We start from the raw sequence: 25048 nt of genomic DNA on the forward strand, positions 1-25048 counted from the left end.
GTTGGAAAAGTACTACGGCCTGTCAATCATCAATTGGGTAGTCAATCCTGGATTTACCAACACAGAAGTGGAAGAAGGGAAGAAAGGACTGGTATCAAAAGTCTCTCAGCCCAAAAGGTGTAGGCTACCTGGGTGATGCCAAACTCTTTAAGTGAGAGCTTGAGCTCAAATTTTGCAGAATGTTCCTGGTGTTAGAAGTTATTACCAGGATAGCCTTAGAAATACTTCATAATTGAATTCAGAGTTGGGTGAACAATTGATGGAAAAACTCAGCTGGTGTTGTTTCAATGTAGGGTTTATAACAAAGGATATCATGGACTATATAGTTTATCTTGCTATGCCCACATTCTAAATGTAATCATGGACATTTCTAATTAAGTAAAAAAGTACTACTTAAAATCAAAAATTAAAAATAAAAATGTACACATTATATCTATACTGTTTCAAGGTAATTCAGGATATTTCATTAAAAAAATACTCTGTTTCTAACAACACTCTTTTAAAATTACTCAGGCTTGTAACTTTTGCTATTGTAAGATTTTTTTTGCTCCATTAGCTAGTGAAAAACTTACTAAAGAGTAATTATTAACAAATGAGTCAAATTAATTCAAATGTCAAATATCACAAACTCCTGGTGCTTGAATTGTCTAAATCTATCCCTTCTTTTTTACATTTATTCAACCTTTAAGGCTTACTGTGTGAAATCAATCAAGTCATTTTTACATGAATCCATTATTTCAGAAGTCTTGTAAAACAGCCATTACTGTACTGTTTTCAAAGTACTGTATATTATATAAGTGATCAGACTTTGTTATTGCTTAGCCTCTGTACAAATCCAGTATTAGGAAATTAACTGGACTGATGTTACCTGTAGTCAATTAATCTTAACTGTTCAAATACATGACATTGTGTTTTTACTATGTTAATCATATTTTACAGGTTATATCCATGAACATTAGTTTTTCTTCAAAAAACAAATGAATGATACAAATTTAGCATTTGAATATTTCAGTGTTTCCCAACATTTCTTCTGGGGTGGCGTACTTTTTGTAACCAAAAACATCCCAAGGCACACCACTATTTTACTAACCACAAAGACGTTATACCGTATACATGTATTCAATCGTCTGAAGGGGTGGGACTACCGTTAAAAAAGCAGCCCCAAGATCAGCATTCGTGGGCACGCCACTTTGTAAGTACTTTAAGGGCATCTCCCACCGGCTTCAAATCTTTGCCCACCCCTCTTTGCCTTAGAGGCAACTAATATGACCACTATTCACCAGCTTTTAGTACAGTGGAACCTCGGGTCACGAACATCACTGAACACGTACAAATTGGGTTATGACCAAAAAGTTCGCCAAACTTTTGCATCTGTTCACGACCACACACTCAGGTGACGAACAAGCCAGTTTCCCTTCCGGTTCATACACGGCGATGATTTCCGCACGTGTTTAGTCTCTCCCTGTGCATTCGCTGTGAACTGTTTGTGCTCTATTTCGTTTCCCTTCCGGTTCATACGTGCCGGTGATTTACGCACGTGTTCCGTCTCTCCCTGTACAGTATATTGTGGTCCAGATCTAATTATGCAATTTTCATTACGCTATAACTTAAGTTTATTACATAGAAAATCACCCGAAAAATCCCAAACCATCGAGAAGTGTGCGAACTGGCGACATGAAGAATCATCTTCACGCCGAACTGGAATCATCCCAGCATAAATCAAAGTCATCCAGACGATCTGGATCTGCATAATTAGATCTGGACCGCATTGCGCAGAGGGACTTTGTGGTATAGTGGGTCCACAGCTCATGTCAAGAGACCAGTTTTAAATAAATAATCGCGCCGCTACAGCTGCCACGTCCTTTTCATAAATAGAAGCGCGAGGCGGCTAAAGGGAGGAAAAAGAAAAGAAAGATGGAGGTTGCGGAGTGAGGAAGTAAGTAGGAAGCAGTGTGGAAAGAACCGGTGTGAGTGAGCGAGCGAGTGTGTGCTCACAGACAGGCAGCTGGACAAGTGAGCCCAAGCAAGGGTGTTTGCATCAAGGAGCTGGAGTGACCAGAAGAAGGACAGATGGCCGCATAAGGCCGAGAAGGCAGCGGGGGTCACCAGTTAAAGAATGCACTGGGCTTGTTTTTAAAGAGACTGCTTCCAGCATTGTTTTAACCTTGTTGTATTTAATGAAGACTTTTTTCTATTGGGTTTTAACCTCCACTTCACTTCTGTTTTTATGGGATAATTTATTTATTGAAGGATTCTGAAAGCACTGCACTTTATTTAATTTGGACTTTGTTGTTTTGTTGATTTCAATAAAAGCACTTGGCACTTATTGCACCATCCCCTTGCTCCATTGTAGTGCCTCACTGTCGTGCTCATTGGTAACATTACCGACGGTGATGGGTTTAAGGGCTCCCGAAAGCGAGATGGGAGCATGCAGCAAACCCGCATCATCACAGACTTTACCTCAAAACTGTAATCTCCTCTCCACCCAGTTCCTCCTCAATTCCTTCATGCCAGAACTCGACTCATGCAAGGTTAGTTTTCTTGGTTGTTTATGGTTAGTTTTTGTATAAATTACGGATTTTTCAAATGTTCATTTTTTTCCCTGTGCTTAAAACTCTTATTTTTAACTCTTGTGCTTAAAAAAAGTGTTACAGCAAGCGGTTCTTAAGGCTATAGCGTGAACTCTTGCAATGTTAGTTTTCTCTGTTCAAGGTTTTCTCTGTATTATTCAACGTTTTTACATTTAGTTTACTATTACACTGTGCATTCTATGGTATAATTAACTATTTTTGTGCTTAAAAATCTTTAAAAAAATATATTTACATACAGTTCGTACGGTCCGGAACGGATTATTGTATTTGCATACAATCCTATGGGGGAAATTACTTCGGGTTGCGACCACAGTTTTGAAACGAATTACGGACCCGAGGTTCCACTGTACCACAGTTGGACTCATATACTCATATATAGAACCATCCTCTTAAAGGACTTTATGATATGAGATGTAAGCGCCATTGGTCTGTATTCATTAGGTGAAGAGGTGTCTGCCTTCTTTAAAACAGGAACAATGCAGGATGTTTTCCACAGCAACGTCACTTTCTTGACCTGTAGGGACAGACCAAACAGGTGACAGAGGACACCACAGCAACCAAGTTGGTCAGCAACGGCCTTAAGAACTCAAGGACTGACTCCATCTGGTCCAGCCAATATTCCTGTCTGTAGCTTCCTCATTTGTCTCCTTACTTGGTGTACAGTTATGGATATACCTTACTGATGTCAGATGTGGACTTGTCACTGTACATTCTAGAAGACATAGTAGAAGTTGTTGATGTATTGGAGACAGTGTTTGAGGAATGGTCATTAGAAGAAGGTGGCAGTAGAAGGGAAAATCTATTAAAATTTTGGTCAGCACATTACTTCTGTCCATATCCCCTTCTAGCACCTGAGCCCTGGATTGCCTGAGTCCAGTAATTATGTTCAGTCCACTCCTGACATGTTTTATGTTATTTTGATAGAGTTTTCTATTTTAGCTTTAGAAGCTTCCTTTCCTTTATTTATTGATAACACCTGATGACCCTGATGCTCTTGTCATAGCAGTATTTCCGATTGGATGAGTGGTAACTTTCTCAAACCAAATAAGGAGAAAGTACAAATCTTAGTGATTGCCAAACATCTAAATGAGGAGGGCATCCCTTAGGATTAAAAATCAAGGCAGAGATAAAGAATTTAGGGGAAATTATTAACTCTGACTTAAACTTTAAATCACGCATTAACCAAATTACTAGGACTGCATTTTTTCACTTAAAGAATATAGTAAAAGTTAGACCTCTTATAACTTTACAAGATGTTGAAAAATTAGTTCACACTTTTGTTTTTCAGTTGAAAATATAATGCACTCCCAATAGGACTACCTAAGAAAAACATCAATCAATTGCAATTTGTGCAGAATGCAGCAGCCAGAATCTTAACTAGGAAAAGAAAAGCACACTCACCAGATTTAGCATCATTACATTGGTTACCTGTGTGTCATTCAGAATTGACTTTAAAATACTACTAATGGTTTACAAAACCTTAAATAATCTTGTTCCGTCCTAATTTTATAATGCCTATTCCCCTTATGCTCCAACTTGTACCCTTAGATCTTCGATTGGAGGTCTGCTTATAATTCCAAGAGATAAACTTAAAAGAAGTGTTGAAGCGGCCTTTTGCTGTTATGCACCTAATATCTAGAATACTTTACAAATAGAAATTTGTCAGGCTAGTACGGTGGATCATGTTAAATAACTGATAAAACCCCCATTATTTTAATAAGTTTTATTTGTATTTCTGATAGACTATATGGGCATAGAATTATCATATTCATCAGTTATACACAATCCATACTAATCTCTACTATTCTCTGCTGTCTTTTCCAGTTCTTCTGTACTGGCGATCTGTGCCACCACTGCCTGATTAATCCACCATGGAGCCCCCCGTATTGATGGATTGAAAGCGAGTGTCCCAGCTATCCACAAGACCAACATAATCAAATTCTGTCATGTGAAGCATGAAGACCAAGAGGACTGATTTAAGAACATTTATGTTAGGTAGAATGCCCTGTGGGCCTGGGCAGTCTTTTTGGCCTTGGAAAACCTGCAGATTTTGTTTATATCTCAAGCCTAACTGAAGTTTTTTTTTTTTTTGTCCTCCCAGCAATCTGACAGTACCTTTTCTTTGTTACTTGCTCTTTAATTATTATTGCCTAATCTTATTTGTTTTTGGTTTCATACACTCGCTGTGTATCCTTCATAGCCTCTTTGTCACTGGATTTGAATCCTCTCTTTTTCTCATTTAGGAGACCTTTTGGCTCCTTATTAGTCCAGGTCTTGTCATTGGAAAGCAAAACACTGTCTTTGTGGGTACCACAGTATTAACACAAAAGTGTTTACTATTTTGGATGGATATTTTCAGGAACTGATGGAGAATTGGATTGATAGCAAATTATTGAAAACTGGAGCACAAAACAAGTCATAAGGGGCCTCATGTATAGCGCTGTGTGTAAAATTAGCACTAAAACATGCTATACAGACAAAAACAGAAATGTGTGTATGCACAAAAAAAATCCAGATGAATAAAACTGTGTATGCCAAGTTCCACGCACTTCCTCTTTATAAATACCAATGAACATCAAATTTAACGCACATGCACACGCCTCAACTCCTCCCAGAATCAATATACATAGATCCTTTTGTTCTGAGGTTTGTCAAAAGACAATGGGAAAAACACATGGAAAAAAAAAAAACTTCAGAAAATGTGAAATGGAGGTCCTGCTAAGTGAAGTGGAGGCAAGAGAAAACACACTGTTTGGTGGTGTAAAATGATGGAGTGGCACAGTGTTGCGGAGGCACTCAAAAGCTCAGGTTCAGAAAGTCGCACAGTCCTCAAAGTAAAAATGAAGTGATCAGACATCAAAGTTGCCTTGAAAAGATGAGGTGATGTCCATCGTCTGAGTGTCAACACCACTGGGGGAGGTAGCAAAATTCTGGGGCTCACACCGTTTGAGCAGCGAGTTTCTGCTATATTTGGCGAGACACTGATAACTGCCATTCTACCAGTGTGTGAGGGAGATTCTGACATCAAACCGAGTGAAGGTTATTTTTTTTGCTTACCATTATCCATACATTTGTAAATAATTTGCATGTTTAATTAGACAAACAAGCAGGCAGTAGAAGCAGCATTAGTGGATGCTGAAAGAGATGTTGCCAATGAACTATGGAATATAAAGGCAGTACTGTATAATATTGACCAGGAATCAAATTAATGATTTAAAAAATAAATGCTGCACCTGCTTACCTGTGTTTACATTCTGCTAATTACCTTCAATTGAAGTTGTAACATTGCTTGGTTTGGCTTATCAGTTGGTGGGTCAGGGTCAGGTTCATCATACGGCATCTCCTCAGGTACGGGCAAGCCACGATTGAGAGCTACATTATGCAGCACACTATATGCTCGTACAATGCAACACACCTTCTGTGGACTACAGCGCAGCACTAATCCAGTTTTAACAAGGCAGCGCCAACGGCCTTTAAGCTGCCCCATAGTATGTTGTACTACAGCCCGAGCCTGAGTTTTGAGTTCATTATAACGTTACTCTTGAAAAGTCAATGGGTTGGTGAGTGGGGTGAAAAGCCACGTCTTCTGAGGGTATGCGCTGTCACCTAAGTAATTATGTTATATGGATACATCATACAGATAATTTACAAAATTGACCAAAGGGATAGTATTAAATGTCTTATCTTACCAAGAAGCCAGCTATCAAACACAACACCATTTTCAAGTTTGTTTCCAATACTACCATTTCTCAGGATGAATGAATCATGAGTTGAGCCATCTTGCAACAACATTAATGAGACACATTTCTGCATCACAGATAATTTGCACATTAATAGAGTGTAAATGCTTTCTATTTACATAGGCACATTCATTCTGTGACGCACCTTTATAGCAATGTGTGTGCAGTCAACCTCTCTGATTACATCTGGAAAACTGGACGTGGCTGCGAATTGCACTTTAATGTCTGCCTGTTCAACCAGAGTGTAAGGAAATCTTATATATCTGGATGAAAAGTGCATAATACCATCCCATACAGCTGGCATGGCATGACTCAGTGATGACTGAGAAATACCCAATCAGTCAGCCAGTTCACATTGAAAAGCTACTATGGCTACAAACTCATGAGTGGATAGAACTTGCAAAGAAACAGGTAGAGCACAATTCCTCAAAGTATGCCTTTGTAAACCTGGCACCAGTTCAGCACACAGCTCCAAGGGGATAGCTCTTTGAAATCAAAATCGACTTAGAAATCTGAAAAAGAAAGGGAAATGATACAGTAACAGTCGCAGTGTTTTGACGTTGGGTGCCACCAGTTTACAAAACCAAGCAGAAAAGTATGTATGTAAGGTGAGGGGCTGGTGTGAAAATGTGCATGGCTTTATGTCAAGTTTAGTTTTTATACATCTCAAAGTGAGTGTGGAGATGGATGTACTCAACATTTTTGTGCATACGCACCACTTATACATGAGGTCCAACGAGAGCATTTTCAGAAAGATTTTTGGCAAATATATATGCATCAGATTTTTATGAAAAGGAATTTATACCTACTTTCCTTACATTATTTTTTAATATGCCTGGAAATTTTAATTGTGTTTTAAACCTTCATTTGGATAAGTCATTAACAACTATGACTTTCACATCTAAAACTGCTGCAATAATTTCACATTTTATTAAAGATCATAACTTTTTCAGATCCATTGAGACCTCTGTACCTATATTTAAGACAACATTCCTTTTTTCAACAGTGAATTACAGGTAACACACTTTTTGCCTTTTATTAATCTTGTAAATTCAATGTGATCATTATATCAGACCATGTTATTCTGAAACTTAAATGACTACATTTCATTAATACAACACATTACTTGTAACAAATCCCAATAACACTATTACTGCATCAAAATTACTGAGGTTTCTAGGAATGACAAGAAATACATTAACTTGCCTAATGATATTCTTGACAAAAAAGGTTGTCATGGCAAACAAAGTTCAATATTTTTAATACAAGAGAAATGTCCCACTTATAATGAGAATGTAGAAAAGGCTAAAAAGTTTTCAGGTCTAAAAATACATAAAAAGAAAGTGTGGAACACAATTGTTGAGTTTAACAACACACTTTGAACCAAAGTAGGTGAAAATAAAAAAATAACTAGTATATTTAACAAAATATTATAGGTTGTAATGGACAGCTGGGATACTTATATGGCCAGGACACCTTCCTAAGGGAAGGAGCTTGTACAGAGCAGTACCTCTCCCAGAACGACATGGAGCAGTCCTGCAGTCCCTCTGGCTTGCTACGGTGCCACGGGTTTGAAGCATGAAAGCTCAACCCTGTTGGAGCCCGGGTCCACTGCCAGAGAGTGTATGAGGAACAGCTGAGCCCTTCTTTGCAGGGCTGCCATCACACCCTAAACTACTCCTGGAAGGAGATTACAGGTCACCTGGAGCCCTTTTGGGTGCTATATAAAAGGAGCTGCCTAACTCCATTTGAGGAGCCAGAGGCAGGAGGAAAGAAGACGAAGTTTGCGAGGAGGACAGGAAATGGAAAGAGAGACAAGGAGAAGAAAGAAAGCTCTGTGTGCCATTTTACTAGGGCTTTGTACTGTACTACATTGTTGGGAAACCTAAGAAACGTTTCCCACAGTTGAATGAAGCCTGTGTTGAGCTGGTTTTTCTGCTTGTGTCTGATGTGCACCCCCTGGTGGTCCCAATGTGTTTTTATATACATCAGAGCTTAATGGAGAAGTTTATGCAGATAAATATGCAGATAATGTAAAACAAAACTGCTTACTGAAGACATGGACAAACCCATGGAGACACAATGAAATCCAAGATGCTAGAAATTCTTTGCAAAGAGTGTAAAGTACAATTTCAGTTTTGCTATCCCACATAATTTTTTAAATGAATGCTATTAATGTTTCATTAAAGGAAGCTAGAAAAGATATCATGCAACCCTGAACTCTAAGAGTGTATCAGGCAACAATTACTGTGAGTCCAAATAATGAATGAGATGCCTGAATCTGAATATAGGAAATGGGAATTGAATGGAGGTGAGCAAAAGAACAAACATCATTAAACATTCAAAAGACCATCCTATCTTTTGCCAATCCAGTAACAGTAACAATAAAATGTAGTCCAAGAAACAAATCTATAATTATTTAACTGTGAATCAAAATAGGAAAGCATATACTAACTTGAAGGTACTGGTATATCTACAAACTTGGATGACCAAGAACTGCAAGAAATATACTGTTGTGATTTTATTCACTGCACACCTTTGGCAGCGATGCCCAAATGAAATGCAAAATGGTGTCAAAAAAGATACAAACTAAGTTCAACAGTCTCAAAACTATTTCCAACCTAAAAGTAGCAACCAGAAATATATTCTGCACCTTCAAAAAGCAAATCAAATTATAAATATAGCATTAAAGGTTGGAAAAATAAGAAAACTATTAAAACAAAACTCATTCATAACAATTAAGACCGCCTTGAGTACACGCTTCTTACTGGCAGATCTTGTTACTGTTTAACACTAGAATTACCAAAGCTTACGAGAAAACTCGTAAATCTGGCCCACCTTAAATCCACTCACACCTCTCCATTCAGCATCTTTTGTCTTGCAAATGTGTCGATAATCCCAAGCAGCAAGCAGCCTTCACGCTTCAGTGAAGACTTGTCAATCCAAACTCCAGCTCCCAGCATGCACTGTGGGAATCCATGGTGCCACAGCTGCCCAGGAGGGCTGTCCTCTAGCGTCCCAGGGGAGGTATTGCTTCATTGATGCTCTCTCCCCAGGCCCTTCCATTCTGTTATACTTTTTGTGGGCCTGGACATTGTGAAATATATATATATATATATATATATAAACAGATATATAGTATACACACGTATATATATGACAGAAGAACTTAAAGCCCTACTGAATATGAACAAAAGAGCCTTCAGGTCTGGAGATAGGGATGAAATCAAATGGGTGTACACGGAACTGAAGAAGTGGCTCCATGAGGTGAAAGCCCAATAAAGAGACAAACATTACCACAAATTACAATAAAAAAACATGTAGGAATTGCAGAATGGATGAGGACTATCACTGGCTACAAGCAGACTGTTAAACATGCAGAGGAAAGGACCAAGAACAGAGCTAATAAACTGAACCAGTTCTTTAACAGGTCTGACTCATTCTTGTCTTCCCCCAACACTGCTAGCTTCTGTGTGCAAGCTGAGGAGGTTCCGGAATCCCAACTGCCATTTGCACTCTATGTGACCTAAAATTACATTACACCGGTCATCTCCAGCCCTCACCTACTCCCTGGATTGTGTGTCTCTGCTGATCAAATGAGGAGAAAGCTGGTATAACTTTGCATAAACGAGGCTTCAGGGCCAGATGGAATCAGTCCTAGGATTCTGAAAACATGTGCCAGTCAGCTCAGTGGGGTCTTTCACCACCCATTCTCCCTTTCCCTGAATTTGCAGAAGGTTTCCCATCTGTAGAAAATATCCTGTATGGCCCCAGGGCCAAATAATGGGCATTCCAGTGATACCAAGAGCTTCAGACCAGTTGATCTTACTTCATATATCATGAAGACCTTTGAGAGGCTGGTCTGAAAACAGCTACAACCCTTGATTCAGAACATCTGGATCCTCTGCAGTTTGTGTATCAGGTACATATAGGTGTGGAGAATGCTCTCATCTACATGCTCCACAGAGCCTACTTCCACTTGGACAAAGCTGGTACCACAGTCAGTATAATGTTCTTTGACTTTTCCAGTGCTTTTAACACCATTCTGTCTCATCGACTGGGGAAAAAGCTCAAGGCTTTGAATCTTGATGCTCCCACAATCTCCTAGATCATGGACTAACTAGATAGTAGTTTGTGAGGCTAAGGGATTGTGTGTCAGAAATGGTGTGCAATACTGGAGCACCTCAGGGAACTGTCCTGTCTCTCTTCAACTTTTACACAACAAACTTCCAGAACAATACCAGCTTTTGCCATCTGCAGATAATTTCAGATTACTCATCCATCAAAGGCTGCATTAATAATGGAGATGAGTGAGAGTACAGGAAAGTCGTGGAGGACTTTTTAACGATGACAGGTTGTATTTGAAACATTTCAGAAAATACGCCAAGTCTGTAAAATTTCAAACTTTATATATAACTCTGCAGAGTTATGTTTTACGAAATGTATATGGAATACTGTTGTGTAAATGGGTTCTCTAATTTTGAAGATAATATAATGAATATATGAAATACTTTTGGTTTTAATTATTTTAAAGTAACATAAAGTAGTGCCCTCAATAATATAGACTGAATCACAATTGATTGACTGTACTACCATATACAATTTAGATTCATTTAAGATTTAGGATTGTCTGGAAAATAATACATCTATAGGAAATTCTTAACTGTTATTAAAATTTTAAACACTTGGTATAGTCCATTCGATGTATAGTTTATGCCAATGTACATCATCACTGGAAGTGTCTCCATTAACATAGACATTTTACTGGAACATGAAGCTGTGTCTGGAAATAGATGAGAAAGAGAAGTGTTCAATATTAAAGTTTATAACACTCCTTAGCAGCACTCTTTGTGTCAAACTTTGTTAACTGCATAGTTATAAATTTATGTTTCTAGTGAAAAGCGTTCATTTTGATCTAGGATTATTTTAAACTTTTCTTCTGACCTTTTCCTCTGTGTTTCAAGCCCAACTTACATGAGGAACTTGTTTCTTTAAGTTAGAAAATTATCTGAAGTGTTTTTGAGAACATTAATAATATAGTAAAAACTAATTAACCACTTACTTCTTCATCATTATTATTTATTTCAGGTGTAACCATTTGCTTTAAATAATTTTGATTTTGCTAACCAGGAATGGGCAGCACATGATGTCACCTATGTGTTCGTTTAAAGGTCAGTTCCAATTTAAACTCCTTTATTACCTGATTGTGCGGATAAAAAATAAAAATGCATTTTCTTTGTTAGTGCATATGCTTGTTAAAACAATACTCCTACTTCTTTCACTCGTTCTGCTTTGACGTTTTGATTATGACTTCTGGTTAGTGTTTTGTGTTAAAACAAAAGATAGGACTGATTTGTGGTAAGCTGTTGCTTGTTTTTTAACTTTATATAACTTTTTGTTGCTGCAATTTAATTTAGCTAACTTCTCAAGATGGCACAACAGTGTTTTAAGAGATGAGGTGTATATCAATAATATTTTGAATGTTTAATACAAGGTTGTCCAACAGTGAATAATAAAGCAACATGGAGAGAACCCTCTTATAATAGAGCCTCATTGCATCTAACCCAAAACAAAAAACAAAATTCACTGTCAAAGCAACTTTGCCAAAGTTCAAAAAAGAATTGAGAGCAGAAACATTTGCTTTTAGTTAATATCACAAAAGCAGGACAGTGTAAAACTCCTACAATAGCAATATATGTTCTAACGCCTGTTAGTAATGTCACACAAAGTGTGAAGCAAATTAACTGATAGCAACAAACATGTAAAAATTAACTATGTTGTTAGGGGTGCCAACCGTCCTCATTTTCCCGGACATGTCCTCATTTTTTACATCCCATGGACTGTCCAGGAGGAATTTTTAAAATTTTGGCTCCTAAAATTTGAACATCTACTTATCATTGGTAAAATTTGAAACTCGTATATCAATCAGCATTTACAGAAGTAGTGCGCACACATTTTTCCCAGAATCCTTACTTCTGTTCCGGTAGTTAACAGTGCAGATATTGACGAGAATAGAAACAAACTTTTGAGCTCTTGGCTTTTTTCTGTCCAAGTTGGCTTATTCATTTCATCTTTTGAATTCAGCTTTATCTTCTTGGTGAGTAGAGAGTTCATTATAAATGTTGTTCCTTTCCTTATTTACTTGTAGTCCTAATTCACAGTAACTAAGTGAATTTATTCAAAATCCAAATTACAATTTCATGTTTTATATGTGAAATCTTATTTTTGATTCTTCTTTCAGCAGCTTGGTTAAACAAGAAATTTCATACATCCAGGTACAGTCCATCGTATTTAAGTGCGAGTTAAGTACTACTTTGTAATATTTTAATGGAAAATATTATTATTACCACCTGTTGTTCCAAAATGGATTTAATTGTAAATGAATGAGTCAACTATTAAAGTTTCAGTTAATTAAAAAAATCACACATTTATTCTGTCATATAAATGCAATATCTTTTTAGTGAACAGCGTATCAAGTCACTTCTTCAAATAATTTCATAATATTTTCATAATTCTTTCATTTACATAAATTCAGGAATACCCATTATGCCAAAAATAAATTGCAAGTTCATAGACTACTTGAACAACAAATATCCTTGTTTTATCAGATTTACTGAGAAAAATAGCTTCAGTGGACAAAAATAAAAGAATGTAGGTAAATGCAAATAAACTAAATTATTTTTATTTTACAAGATGTGAATTTACCATGTGTATACAGTTAAGCTATCTAAATAAGAATGGAAGGAATGAAGTCTGTTAATTTAACAGATATATTCAAAATATTTAATGGCTTATTAGTCTGCCAGTGACTGTGATTGTGGCCATCATATCATAATTATAGTGATAAACTGTTACTAAAGGTTTATATAATTTTAAAAAACGATAAGACGGTATAAGGGCGTATTATGGCATCACAGGGAAAGGCATCCTCAAAAGTCCTCATTTTTCGACCCAAATGTCCTCATTTCCAGAGAAAGAGAGTTGGCAGCCCTATATGTTGCCATTCCCACAAAAACCATGGTAGAAGATGTTATAAAGTTCAAAACTATATAAAATAAAAATAACGCAAATATTTAGGAATGATATAGTAAGTTTAGACTAAATCATGATTGTTAAGTTTCAGCAAATGTGCCTTAGGTTTGCTTGTTAATTTTTTAAATATACCGCTGAATATTGTGTTTTACATTCTTAAACACAGTATATTCTCTAACAATTACATATGGGTGGGGTTGAATTAGTGACTGTCACTGAATTAGTTTGTTTTAGATTTAACCTTTTTGTATTCTTTTGAATTCTTATACTGTATATATTCCTTAATAATTAAGTAACTTTCTTTTTGTTTTCCTTTGGGAACAATGGCTTCATTGTTTACCTGTTCCTCTTTTAAGAGCATTTTAAGACTCATTTTGGATATTTAGAAGGCTTAGCCCCATTTTTGGTTCTGTGCGGGCAGGAAGCTTGCTATATGAGTTGGGGTTGTAGGCTGCCTTGGAATGAGGCCTATTCAGTATGTCTGGTTCTTCTGTGTTTTGTGCTTTTTTTAAGCTTCATGGTAAAAAGAAATAGTATAATATCTGTAAAGTGTTTATTCTCACTGACTATCAGGTAGCTTTTTATATCTAGATATATATATATATATATACACAAAACATCAGAATCGTATACTCACCCCTGTCAGTGTCATACAGGAAAACAAAACGGTTCCATTCATAATGATCTAACACACTGAGTAGAGCACCTCTGAGAGAAGGTCTCAACTGGAGCACAAACTGGCTCTCACCCTCTGTGGGAAAACTTGGCGTGATGAGTGAAATGTGCAGCGCACTGCAGAATGAGGTGAGAGTGTGCACAGACCTCTTGTCATATAATCCAAATATTGCAAAAACACCTCTTGAGTACTGTGAACAGACTGTAAAAAGAGAAGAAGAGAAAGAGAGAAAGAAAAGTAGGTCAGAATTTGTTAGGATACAAAAAAAAAAAGTCAGGGAAAGAGTAGCATCCTGTAGTTCATAACATAAATAATCAAAATTTCGCAGGCTGTATCCCTCTTCATGAAGTGAAAAAACATATGGAACCTGAATTATATTATTCTAATTTTTCATTGAACAACCTTCTGTTATGTTCACTTACTTATGACACTGTGAATCATGGATATCAAGAACAAATCCAAGCAATGAATAGGTGCATGGTTGGATCAAGTGTCAGATGAGAAACTGGTAGCTTGCATTATGCTACCTCATGAATGAAATTAATGCCCATCAACCTGACTGATTTTTTTGTGTAAAAATGAAAGAAAGAAAATAAGCACCTAGATGCCAGAAAATAAGCACCAAGTCATCAAAGGTGCCACCATGAATTGTTATTTTGCGCTTAAACAGCTGAAAAACTCCATAGTCAAGAAGCATTAAGAAGTTAACAGTACTGTTGATTGTGAGTGTTCAAATATTACTAAGCAGATATATATATATATATATATATATATATATATATATATATATATATATATATATAAGCACAGAGAATCATACCAGGCATTATAAGAGGTGCTTAAAACTGTTTTGGCCTCAGTTATTTTATTAGAAATCTGAAACAGGTTAGCTTGAAAATAATAAATAGAAAAGTGATCGTTAAATAAGGGCATTAAGAAAAGTCGCTGTTCTGGAGTGGAAAACCTCCAGTTTTTGAAACTGCAGACTGCTCATATTAAAAATTGATTTTTGCTCAAATGAATCAGGATGAACTCAATTTATATGACTTAAAAGCAATTTAACTACAGACACAATTCCCATTCAAAGTATTTTTCTCTCGTAAATTTTTCCTGTATTGTACTAGTAATTTATGCATCTGTTTTAGTTGGTTTAGAACTTAATGGTCAAGAGAAAGGAAAACAAGTATAACACCACAGAACCAGAAGCTGTTTCAGTTTATTTATAACCTGACCATGAAAAATAAGTATGGGCCAGAAGCTGTTTTAATATGTTTATAACCTGAGAACAGAAAAAAATGGACTAGAAACAGTTTCAATTAGTTTACAGCCTGGGAAAGGAAAGCAGAATGCAGATTCAGGAAAAGATCAAAGACGTCGAGCAGAGTTATCCATCATAAGGACAGCCAACCAATCAAAAGTGTACAGCGTCACACGTACCAAAGCCCCACGTGAAATTTTAACGTAAAAATGGCTCATCCAAGGGACCACGACACATTGAAAACAAAAACACAGGAAGCAACATCAGAGGTCATGACATATATGACCATTTCATCTCATTTGGATAACCTACAGATAACACTGATCGCTAAATCAAAATGCTACGCAGGACAATATCCACCCTTGACAATACTGATTTAAGTAAGATTTTCTAAGACTATATTCAAACTTTTACTGTCTATTTATTTTCTATTTTACTTTTCTTCTATTGGTATTATGATACTTTAATAAAGAGCACATTGCTTTTACATTTCTATACTTTGCCTTTATATCGTGAGTGACTGAAGTAAATATTAGGACACCTAGTGTTTCTTGCCTGCAGGGTTATTAAGGCTGAGAGGTCGCACCTTGATATTTAGATTTAAGCATGGTGGAAGTAAGACACTATTGGTTGGAAAGTGGCACTATAGCCAAAGTAATTGAGCCTTCATATGACACAAGGACACCCATATGTTTGTTAGTAAGTCCCTATGTAGAGTATTAAGAATGACAGGCATTTCGCACTACTCTCATACATACTTAATGGTGTCCTCTGTGGGGTATATTCTGGGGTAACTGGCAATGACCATCACCCAAGACTTTGTCTGGATAGGATCTGTATGTGTATGTGTGTGTACCTATGTGGATCTCTGGGTGTGTTAATCTTAAAGTGTGGGAGGAGACCAATCTAGTAATGAACCTGGTAGGTCTCGCAAATTCCACAATGACAAAGTCGCACATTGCTAGCTTTCAGTCCTCTTCCCATTGGGATTAATAAAGTATCTATCTATCTATCTATCTATCTATCTATCTATCTATCTATCTATCTATCTATCTATCTATCTATCTATCTATCTTAGTAAAACATTTGCCTCTAGAGTATAGGTACAAAAAAGATCCTCCTCTACTGCCACCTTAAAAAAGACCACAACCTTTCATTTTGACCAACTGTTCTGCTATTGGTAGTCATAGGGAGCGTCTTCAGTGCCTCTCTCTTAAATTGTAGAACATGTCTGGTGACACAGCAGTGGACTGTTAATAAAAGTTTCTAAAAAGCCAGAAGACACTTAAAGGGGAAATTTGCTGGGACAGCAAGTCAAATGCTTTCATAGCCAGAGAGAGAGATATTCTTGAACACCATACAGAAAATAAATAATTGTTCTTATCATGCTAGGGGCACAATGTGACAGTTGTAGTATATTATAAACTTTCATTTTAAACAATGTATCATATGGCTATGGGCTAAAATCAATAGTGTCAGCTGAGTCCAATACTTTGTCAAGGCCGAAAAAGTCTAGCAATGCCTGCTTCCAGGGAGTATAAATTAAGTGGTTTGCAGGTCTGTCACTTTGTTGAGTTACCTTCAAATAAGGCATAAAAGTGACTTATTCAATACATTAGGTCAGAAGATTTTGGTGGTAGTGCTTATAGGCAAACAATTATTAGAGAACAGTCTAGATGTTTTTTGGGGAAACTGATAAATGATAGAAAATCTTTATGTAACCAATGTTTGAGAGGCAGATAAAGAAATTATGTTCTGAAATTCACTCAGAGATGTGGCTATTAATTATGTTGTAGTTTGGCTGTCATGGACTCAGTAGGGATAACTGTTAAGGAATTAATAAAGGATGTTACCAAAAGTAAGTAAAGTTCAAATTTGCAAACACAATCTTTGAACAACTTTTCACAGTCTCAAAGATCAGGGACAATGAGGTGTACAGTCTTACCTTGGACAGCCAAATAATACGAAAACTGTTGATGAGATGTCATAAAGCAACACATTGTGTCTTTCTAAAAATTTTAAAATTGTTGTGTGACTAGTTCATAAAATGGGAATAGAGAGAATATAAAAGATAAATTCTGTAGCTGTTCTACTCACAAACTCTGGTGTAACCTTGACTAGAATTAAAGTTGAAGTTTTTCAACTAGAACACCTCTCCACACTCATCCAGATCATGGACTGTGAGGGAATATAATCTTACTCTGGGCAGGTCAGACATTTATACACAGCTGACACTCAGTTGTCTTTATCAATAATACAGCATGACACTTTAACAAACTAATGTTTTTTTGCAGATTGAGTCTATCGATAGCTTATAATTATGAGTCCTAACATTTGAAATAAAAACACATTCTTTAAATAAGAATTAATTTTGCATATTGTAAGGCAAAAATGTAGTTTTATACATTTGTTTCAAACTTCCTGAAGTTCTGTTTTCCTGAATCCTCATCCAGCTTTCAAGTAGATTCGATGTGGATTTAAACATTATTCAATATTTTTCAATAAATGTAATTCTAACTCTCTAATTCTAATTCTCCCAGTAACAGACACTGTGAAATTAAGCTGTTTTCTTAACCTACAGAAAAAAGGGACATTGGTGAATTCATCTGTATCAATCCAAATGACCTATTATAATACTTTAGTGTCAAATTGTTCAAATTATTTACTTCCTGCTCTACTGTGAATTCAAAATACTGCAGCAGTACTATACTGTAATACTCTACAAACTACAAAATAAAAAGACAGCTATATAACGTGATTAAATTGCCTTTCAGTTACATTTATAGCTAATTATGAAATTCTCCACTGAACATAAAAAGTTGTAAATGGGTTGTCTTACACAACCTTTTAATAGCTATTCTCTAAAAAACACCCTACCATTACAAGATGCAAATCTTATTCTAATTCTCAGGATATTTAAAACTACTGTAAGAGGCAAAGCCTTTTGCCAAAGAAGAGCATTGGTCTCGACTGTAAATACTGTTTTTATTAGAGCTACTGGCGGTAATGTTCTTATAAGAGCTTTTAGGAAAAAGAGGTAGAAGAGAGTGCAGACAAACATTCTTTTCCAAATATTCTTTGTTTTGTAATCCAAAAATCTAGGCAGAAAAGGCAAAGTCAGTTTTATTAGGAAACGTATTAAAACCAATGGGCAAGACATGTCAATAGTTGTTAAACTTGTTAAGTAGTTGTTAAACTATTATAAAAATAAAAATCTGATACAACTACATTGGGCAAGTAAAATATAAAATAATATCATTTCTGGGTGGCATATTCCTTTAAATCAGAACACAGATGATGCTTTTCTCATTTAAACATTTAAACAAATTTCATCCATCCATTTTCCAACCCGCTGAATCCGGAACCAATCCCAGGCAGGGTGCCAACCCACCGCAGTAAACAAATTTAGTACTTGTTATTGTTACTAAGTCATACTCATTCTCTTTCTCTTCTTCATGCCCTGTATTGGACTTGACATCATTCTCACTTAGATCAAAATAATACCATAGTCATTGTCAAACATTCATTGTATTCTGTCAAAAAGATGGAAATTCACAGGAACCATACTGTTAATTGCAAAGAAAGGCCTTTCAGTTGGTTTAGGCTGCCTGGAATATTTCCAAACTGTATTTTCTTAAGTCTGCAACCTTTTTGTGCAGTACAGAGTTCTATAGCAGGAGAAAGGCCCACTTGCTCAAATATGCACCTTTAAAAAAAAGATGCACCTTTAAAAGTTTTGGATTATTAAGAAGATAGAACAATATATGATATCTATAGAAAAAATGGCTCATCCAATACACAAAAAAAATGATTAGCTTAGATTAGATAAACTTTATTAATACCAAGGGGAAATGTAGAATCTGATTAGTTCTAGAAAAGAAATTCAAGATATAGAAGATGAATTTAATACCCACTTTTAGATCCAGATGATATATATAAAATGAAAGTGGACTGACTGATACACTTATTCACTCATCAACAAAAGCATTGCTTTCCATTGTTAATAAGAATTTACCAGAATAGTACATCTAAGATAGTAGGTATACCTAAGAAAGAACATTTAGATATGTTGAGACACATTAGAAAAACTAAATACCCCAAAATCACAAAAATGCTTTGACTGATTTGATTGAAATTTGATGGTGTTATTGAAAAAAGAAAATTAGGTGACCTATGTTTTTTATTTGTTGATAACAATTTTGTCGATATTTATTAATATTATCCTAACATGGATTGATGCAAACGAAGGACACAGCAGAAGCAAATGACAGGCCACACAAACAGCAGCGCTTGCCAACTGAATGGACAGATGACTGAAGAAGGGGCAGTGTCCTGGATGGGAAAAAAGAGACATAATCATGTTTGGTGTGTGCAGTCAGGTGTGAAATGGAAGCAGAAAGTTTGGTAAAGCTCAAGAAAGATGTAAAGCTCAATGGTTAGCAAATGCACTATAAAGCTTCAGTGAGGTTGGCAGGTGATGTGGCAGTGTGCGTAGACATTGTTTCACTTGATGCAAAAAGGGAGAGTGAGAGAGAAGCAGAAGCTTAAATGGTCTTCTCTGATACAACAAAAGCTGGGACTGATGGTGTAAGTTTAAACTTAACAGGTCCCCCACAAGCTACTCTCTTCTAATATACTATGCCATGTACTGACTTTGAAAGGGGACACCAACCCCAACCTTTAAAAGAATTCAGAATTCTTTACATATACATTTGCATCTGCAAACTTGACTTTAAGGGGGAACACCCAGTCATTTAAGAAGCCTCTGAAACAAAGTACAGACAGTTATGTTCTTCCACTTCAAGCACAAGGGAAAACAACACCAAAAGTAAAAACATTCAATTTATTGCATGGGCAACCTATAAATGTTTGTGTGGTTTGTAGTAAGTTTAAGTAAAACACGACTCAGTGCTAGCATTTAAGTGTTCATCTATGGCAATTAAAAAAATAAAATAAAATACAAGCTTGAACATACAATGGACTAAAACATCCATCCATCCATCCATTTTCCAACCCGCTGAATCCAAACACAGGGTCACGGGGGTCTGCTGGAGCCAATCCCAGCCAACACAGGGCACAAGGCAGGAAACAATCCTGGGCAGGGTGCCAACCCACCGCAGGGACTAAAACATGAAAAGTAATTCTGAGTAAATAATGTAAACAAATTAAAATATTTAATATCTAATAATGATAATATTTACTCAAATTTCATGTTATTCCTACTGATTACCTGCTTCAATTCAAAAGAATACACTTTCCTGTCAAATTGTGTTTTACTATGACCATCAACAAAAGCCAAGTCACTAGGGAAAGCAGACATTGATCTAATACAGGGATGTGTTACTCCTGTGCAATTATATATAGCATGTTCAATAATAAGCAGCTCCAGTGATCTAACAGCATTGCTATTTTGTATTTGGCTGACACCTTTACCCAAGGCATATTACAGCAATTAAGATACAATTGGTTATACTTCTTTTTTGTTTTCTATTTGTAGCACATGCAAGTGAAGTGATTTGCTCATGGCCACACAGCATCAGCAGCAGGATATAAGCCCAGAACGTCCGGGTTTGATGTCTTAGGTCCAACAACTTAACCATTACACTACTCTGCCTGTCAAGCTCTTGGTAAAAAACTACCAATATTATATACAGAGAAGTATTTAATTAGTTACGCAGTACTTCTGATACATCTGATTAACTGATTACCACTGTAAATGAGACCCTCTGTTTTACAAAATTTTCTGGGCGAAGCCAGGAAACAGCTAGTGTATATAGAAGAAGCATGATCAGAAGCAGCAAAGCACAGGCAATTAAGTAAAAATAGAAAGTTAAGAATAGAAGAGGCAAAAAGCAGGGAATTGGGACACTGAAATAACTTATTGTACAAATGTAGCTCTGGACAGGGCAAAAATGGAGAGAGTGAGTCAAAAATTGAACAAATGTCCACTAGTAAGAAAAATGAAAAGAAAGTTCAATTCTGTAGTGCATAAGTATAGCATACAGTCAGCCCCAGATTGTTAACCAATCTTTCTTTTCACAAGAGTGTCAACTGGCAATAGAAAGTCCAATGGATGATTAAACTTTTCTAGACAAAGATAGTATATTGTTAAATGACAGTGTTGAATTACATAGTGCCTAATGCTATTTCCACCTACCATTTATGCAGCAGAGGAAAAACTGTTACCAAGAAAACCATCATAGACCTGATTAAGCCTCATTATATGAACAAAGGAGGCAGCTGGAGATAAGATAACAATTAATGAGGATACTTAGGACTTGCTTGCAGTTCGTTTTGATTACTCTGCAAGGCAGAATGCATAATCACTGCTTTATTCCAAAGAGAAAAATCTTACAACACATGCTATCAAGTTTAATTGCTTATGTTTAGGTGCTGAGTTGGGTGTCAGCAACATCAAGCTGTTTCACAGAAATAAACCTCCATAGCAAAGAACAGGCAAAACAAACTACACTAAGAAAAGAATCTGACACTGGCAGATATCTAAAGATGAAATCTGCTAAAGGAAACTTGTAGTATACTGTATGCACAAGACACATTCACTTTACATAAAACATTAATCAGTGCAAACTTTGTGATTTTTTTCTATACTATTATAGGTTAAAGCAATAAAACAGTAAAGTGGGGCACCAATGTTAAATAATTTTTTGTTGAATCTCACAGCTTTCTTCTGCTTATGTGGTGCACTTTCTTTTTGTAAAGGTAAAGTTACTGTCCCAGTTCTAGATACTGTAGATATGCTCTTTTGCTTACAAATTTATAAAGTAGAAAATAGTGTGTCTAAATTGTGGATTAACCATTTGCAGTTATTCTCTGGTACTGGTCAGGTATCTCAACAGTCCAAAGTCTAACTGATGATTATTATATCCTCCACCTAACATTATTGTTAAACAACAGCTATTGAACTTGCTGTAACAGATGCCACCCACATAAAACACTGACATTAACTAAGCTGACAGTACATTTTCTACAGGTCATTGTGAGAGAATTATCTGTTTATTATGATTGTAAAGTACTTACTTCACAGCAGGAAAATATATATCTAATCATATGCAATGTGTGGATTACTTATTGGGTATACAAACTAACAAAAGCCTTACCTATGTTTTCATGGGCTACCCTATTATTATCATTCTTTAATATTATTTATTGTATCAGTATGCTGCTGCTGAAGAATGTGAATTTCCCATTGGGATTAATAACGTATCTATCTATCTATCTATCTATCTATCTATCTATCTATCTATCTATCTATCTATCTATCTATCTATCTATCTATCTATCTATCTATCTATCTATCTATCTATCTACTACTCATGTGATTCTTTTATCTCTAGGAGATCAATAGACTGTCTCCTTACCATTACATGTGTATCTATTGTTTAGTTTTTACAGTTATCTCAGGAAACCATTTAATACCCACACATTTTCAGTTAAGCAACCAGGAATCTTCAGTGAAAAGGATTCAAAAACAAGTAGCTGATTAAGGACGCTGAGATAAAAAAGTCATAATGGTAAAATGTGTACCTAATGAGCAATATTCATCCATCAGGTAATTTGAGTTTACAAGACTCATGAACATTTAATGGGGACTGGTTGGAAGTGTGCAGAGGAATCTGGATCTGGTGTAGTCTCATGGCCATTTTCCTTTTCTGCTGTAAGACGGCAAGACCATGAATTTGAAGAAGAACTCTGAACTTGTCTTTAGCTCTGTCTCCCAGTTCTAAGATATAAAATGGTTCCAAAAAATCAAGATGGCATTAGTTCGTGACCATACTTTGAGGAAGACACATCTCTGTGGCTAGAATCCAAAGCTTGCAACTTTTTCCATCAACTTCTCCTGGCCCACAAATGGCAAAATTAACTGAGAACACTGAGAAGCTTTTAATGCCTTTTTCCTTCTCTTTAAGTACACATAGGAGAACAGTGCATTAAAATGTCTCTGTTTTCTCTTTTTATATATAATGTCAGCAAAAGTATCACTATCAGGAAGATAATCTTATCGTCTTGGTCCCATCCATTGTGTCTGGCCAAAGATAATCGTAGATGTTAAGGTTTTAAGACTGCAAACACTGTGGTCATGGGTGCAAATCCCTGTACAGACTGACACAGACCATAAGCAAATCACTTCACCTGCTTGTGCTCCCACTGGAAAAATAGAGAAAAGTACCCAATTGTATCTCAAAAGTTGTAAGCTGCTTTGGATAAATGTGTCAATCAAATAAGTAAATGATAAATAACCTTTCCAAAGGAAAAATATTGAATTATTTTTTAGGAGAAATAGGACCGGGAGATGAACAGAATAAAAGGGCAAAGCAAAAGTTAAATATTGCCCAGTTTTATTTGTAGTTGTATTTGAAGTTGTATTTGCTGTTGATTTTTCAACTGAGATAGTCTTCATCCTAACTGGAGTGGATCTTTTTTATCTCAAAATATGGCAGCAAAGAGCACCATCCAGGCCGCAGTTTTGTGATCTTAAATCACAGGCTGTTGTTTATCCAACTTGTTACTATCCTGTAGCAGTTACCCATAATCTCTGTTGTTGTGTATCCTATAAATTTAGTCATGATGCAAACCTTAAATAACTTGATAACCAAAAAATTAGGTGTATAATTAGACCAAGAGAAAAAAAAACAGATCCTTCAACAAAGGCACCTGAAATTGTAACTTAATAGAAATTAAAACAAAAAAGACATAACCAGTCCAGCAATATCTATACAGTTTTAAATGCTGCTTATTAAACATTCACTCTCTTGAAAGTAAAACTGATTTGGTAAATGATATTATATTAATCTGATATATCTGATCTGTGTCTTCTCACAAACCTGGCTTAGTAAATCTGACACTGTTCCCCTAGTTGAGGCATCACCAGATGGATACACATTTCTTCATAAATCTAGACATACTGGTTGAGGAAGTGGACTTGGAATAACTCATTGTGACAAAATTCAAACTGCTTCTAAAAATGTAGGCAAATTCACATTAATTCAGGCACTTAATTTAAATATTAAAACAGATGCCAACACAATTGCAGTGTTAGTCTACAGACCACCAGGGCAATATTCATTGTCCATGACTGAATTTGGCATCCTTTTATCTGATTTGGCTATAAATTATGATTGTGTAGTATTGATGGGGGATTGTAATATACACATTGATGTGGAAACTGACACTTTTAGCAAATGCTTTACTTATTTGTTAAATTCAGTAGGACTTTGTTACATTGTCAATGGTCCAACAGAATCATAACCACATATTAAATTTAACTATAACTTACAAAGTTGAAATTCAAAATTTAAATATTACTCCATTGAATTAAGTTATTTCTGATCAACACTTAATTATGTTTAATTTAGTCGTGCCCTTACCAATACATTCACAGATTAAAAGAAAGACAGCGCAACATCTAGATTATAACTCTTCTTCAAAATTTATAGATACTTTGAGTGAGTCAAGTGTAATCGTGGAAAACAATTTTGATCAGCTAACATCACATTATAATATGACCTTGAGAGAGGCTTTGTCACTACCCTTAAAACTAAAGTGATCAAAGGGCATAGAAACTCACCCTGGTTTAATGAGAGCACTCAAACTCTTAAATTAGAGTGTCGAAAACTGGAGCATAGATGGAGAACAACAAAGCTGCAGCTCTTTCAAATTGCATGGACAGAGAGTGTTAAAAAGATATAAGAAAGCTCTCGTTAAAGCCCACTCAGACTACTATTCTAACATA

The 25048-nt window shown here is 35.9% G+C and overlaps 1 protein-coding gene across 6 annotated transcripts in view; it reads right to left on the reverse strand.

Annotated features, from left to right (window-relative positions):
• Positions 1-25048, reverse strand: part of LOC114650634 (glutamate receptor 4) — a 473072-nt gene that overhangs the window by 201079 nt on the left and 246945 nt on the right. For all 6 annotated transcript variants that reach the window (XR_007934826.1, XM_051926884.1, XM_028800403.2 and 3 more), the window contains exon 3: positions 14001-14240. Coding sequence is in view for 5 of the 6 variants with exons in the window: in XM_051926884.1 (XP_051782844.1) it covers positions 14001-14240 (240 nt within the window). In the remaining variant the exon portion in view is untranslated. The remainder of the gene's footprint in view (positions 1-14000; positions 14241-25048) is intronic.

The sequence above is a fragment of the Erpetoichthys calabaricus genome, chromosome 4 (genome assembly GCF_900747795.2).
Source record: "Erpetoichthys calabaricus chromosome 4, fErpCal1.3, whole genome shotgun sequence".
NCBI classification, from domain to species: Eukaryota; Metazoa; Chordata; class Cladistia; order Polypteriformes; family Polypteridae; genus Erpetoichthys; species Erpetoichthys calabaricus.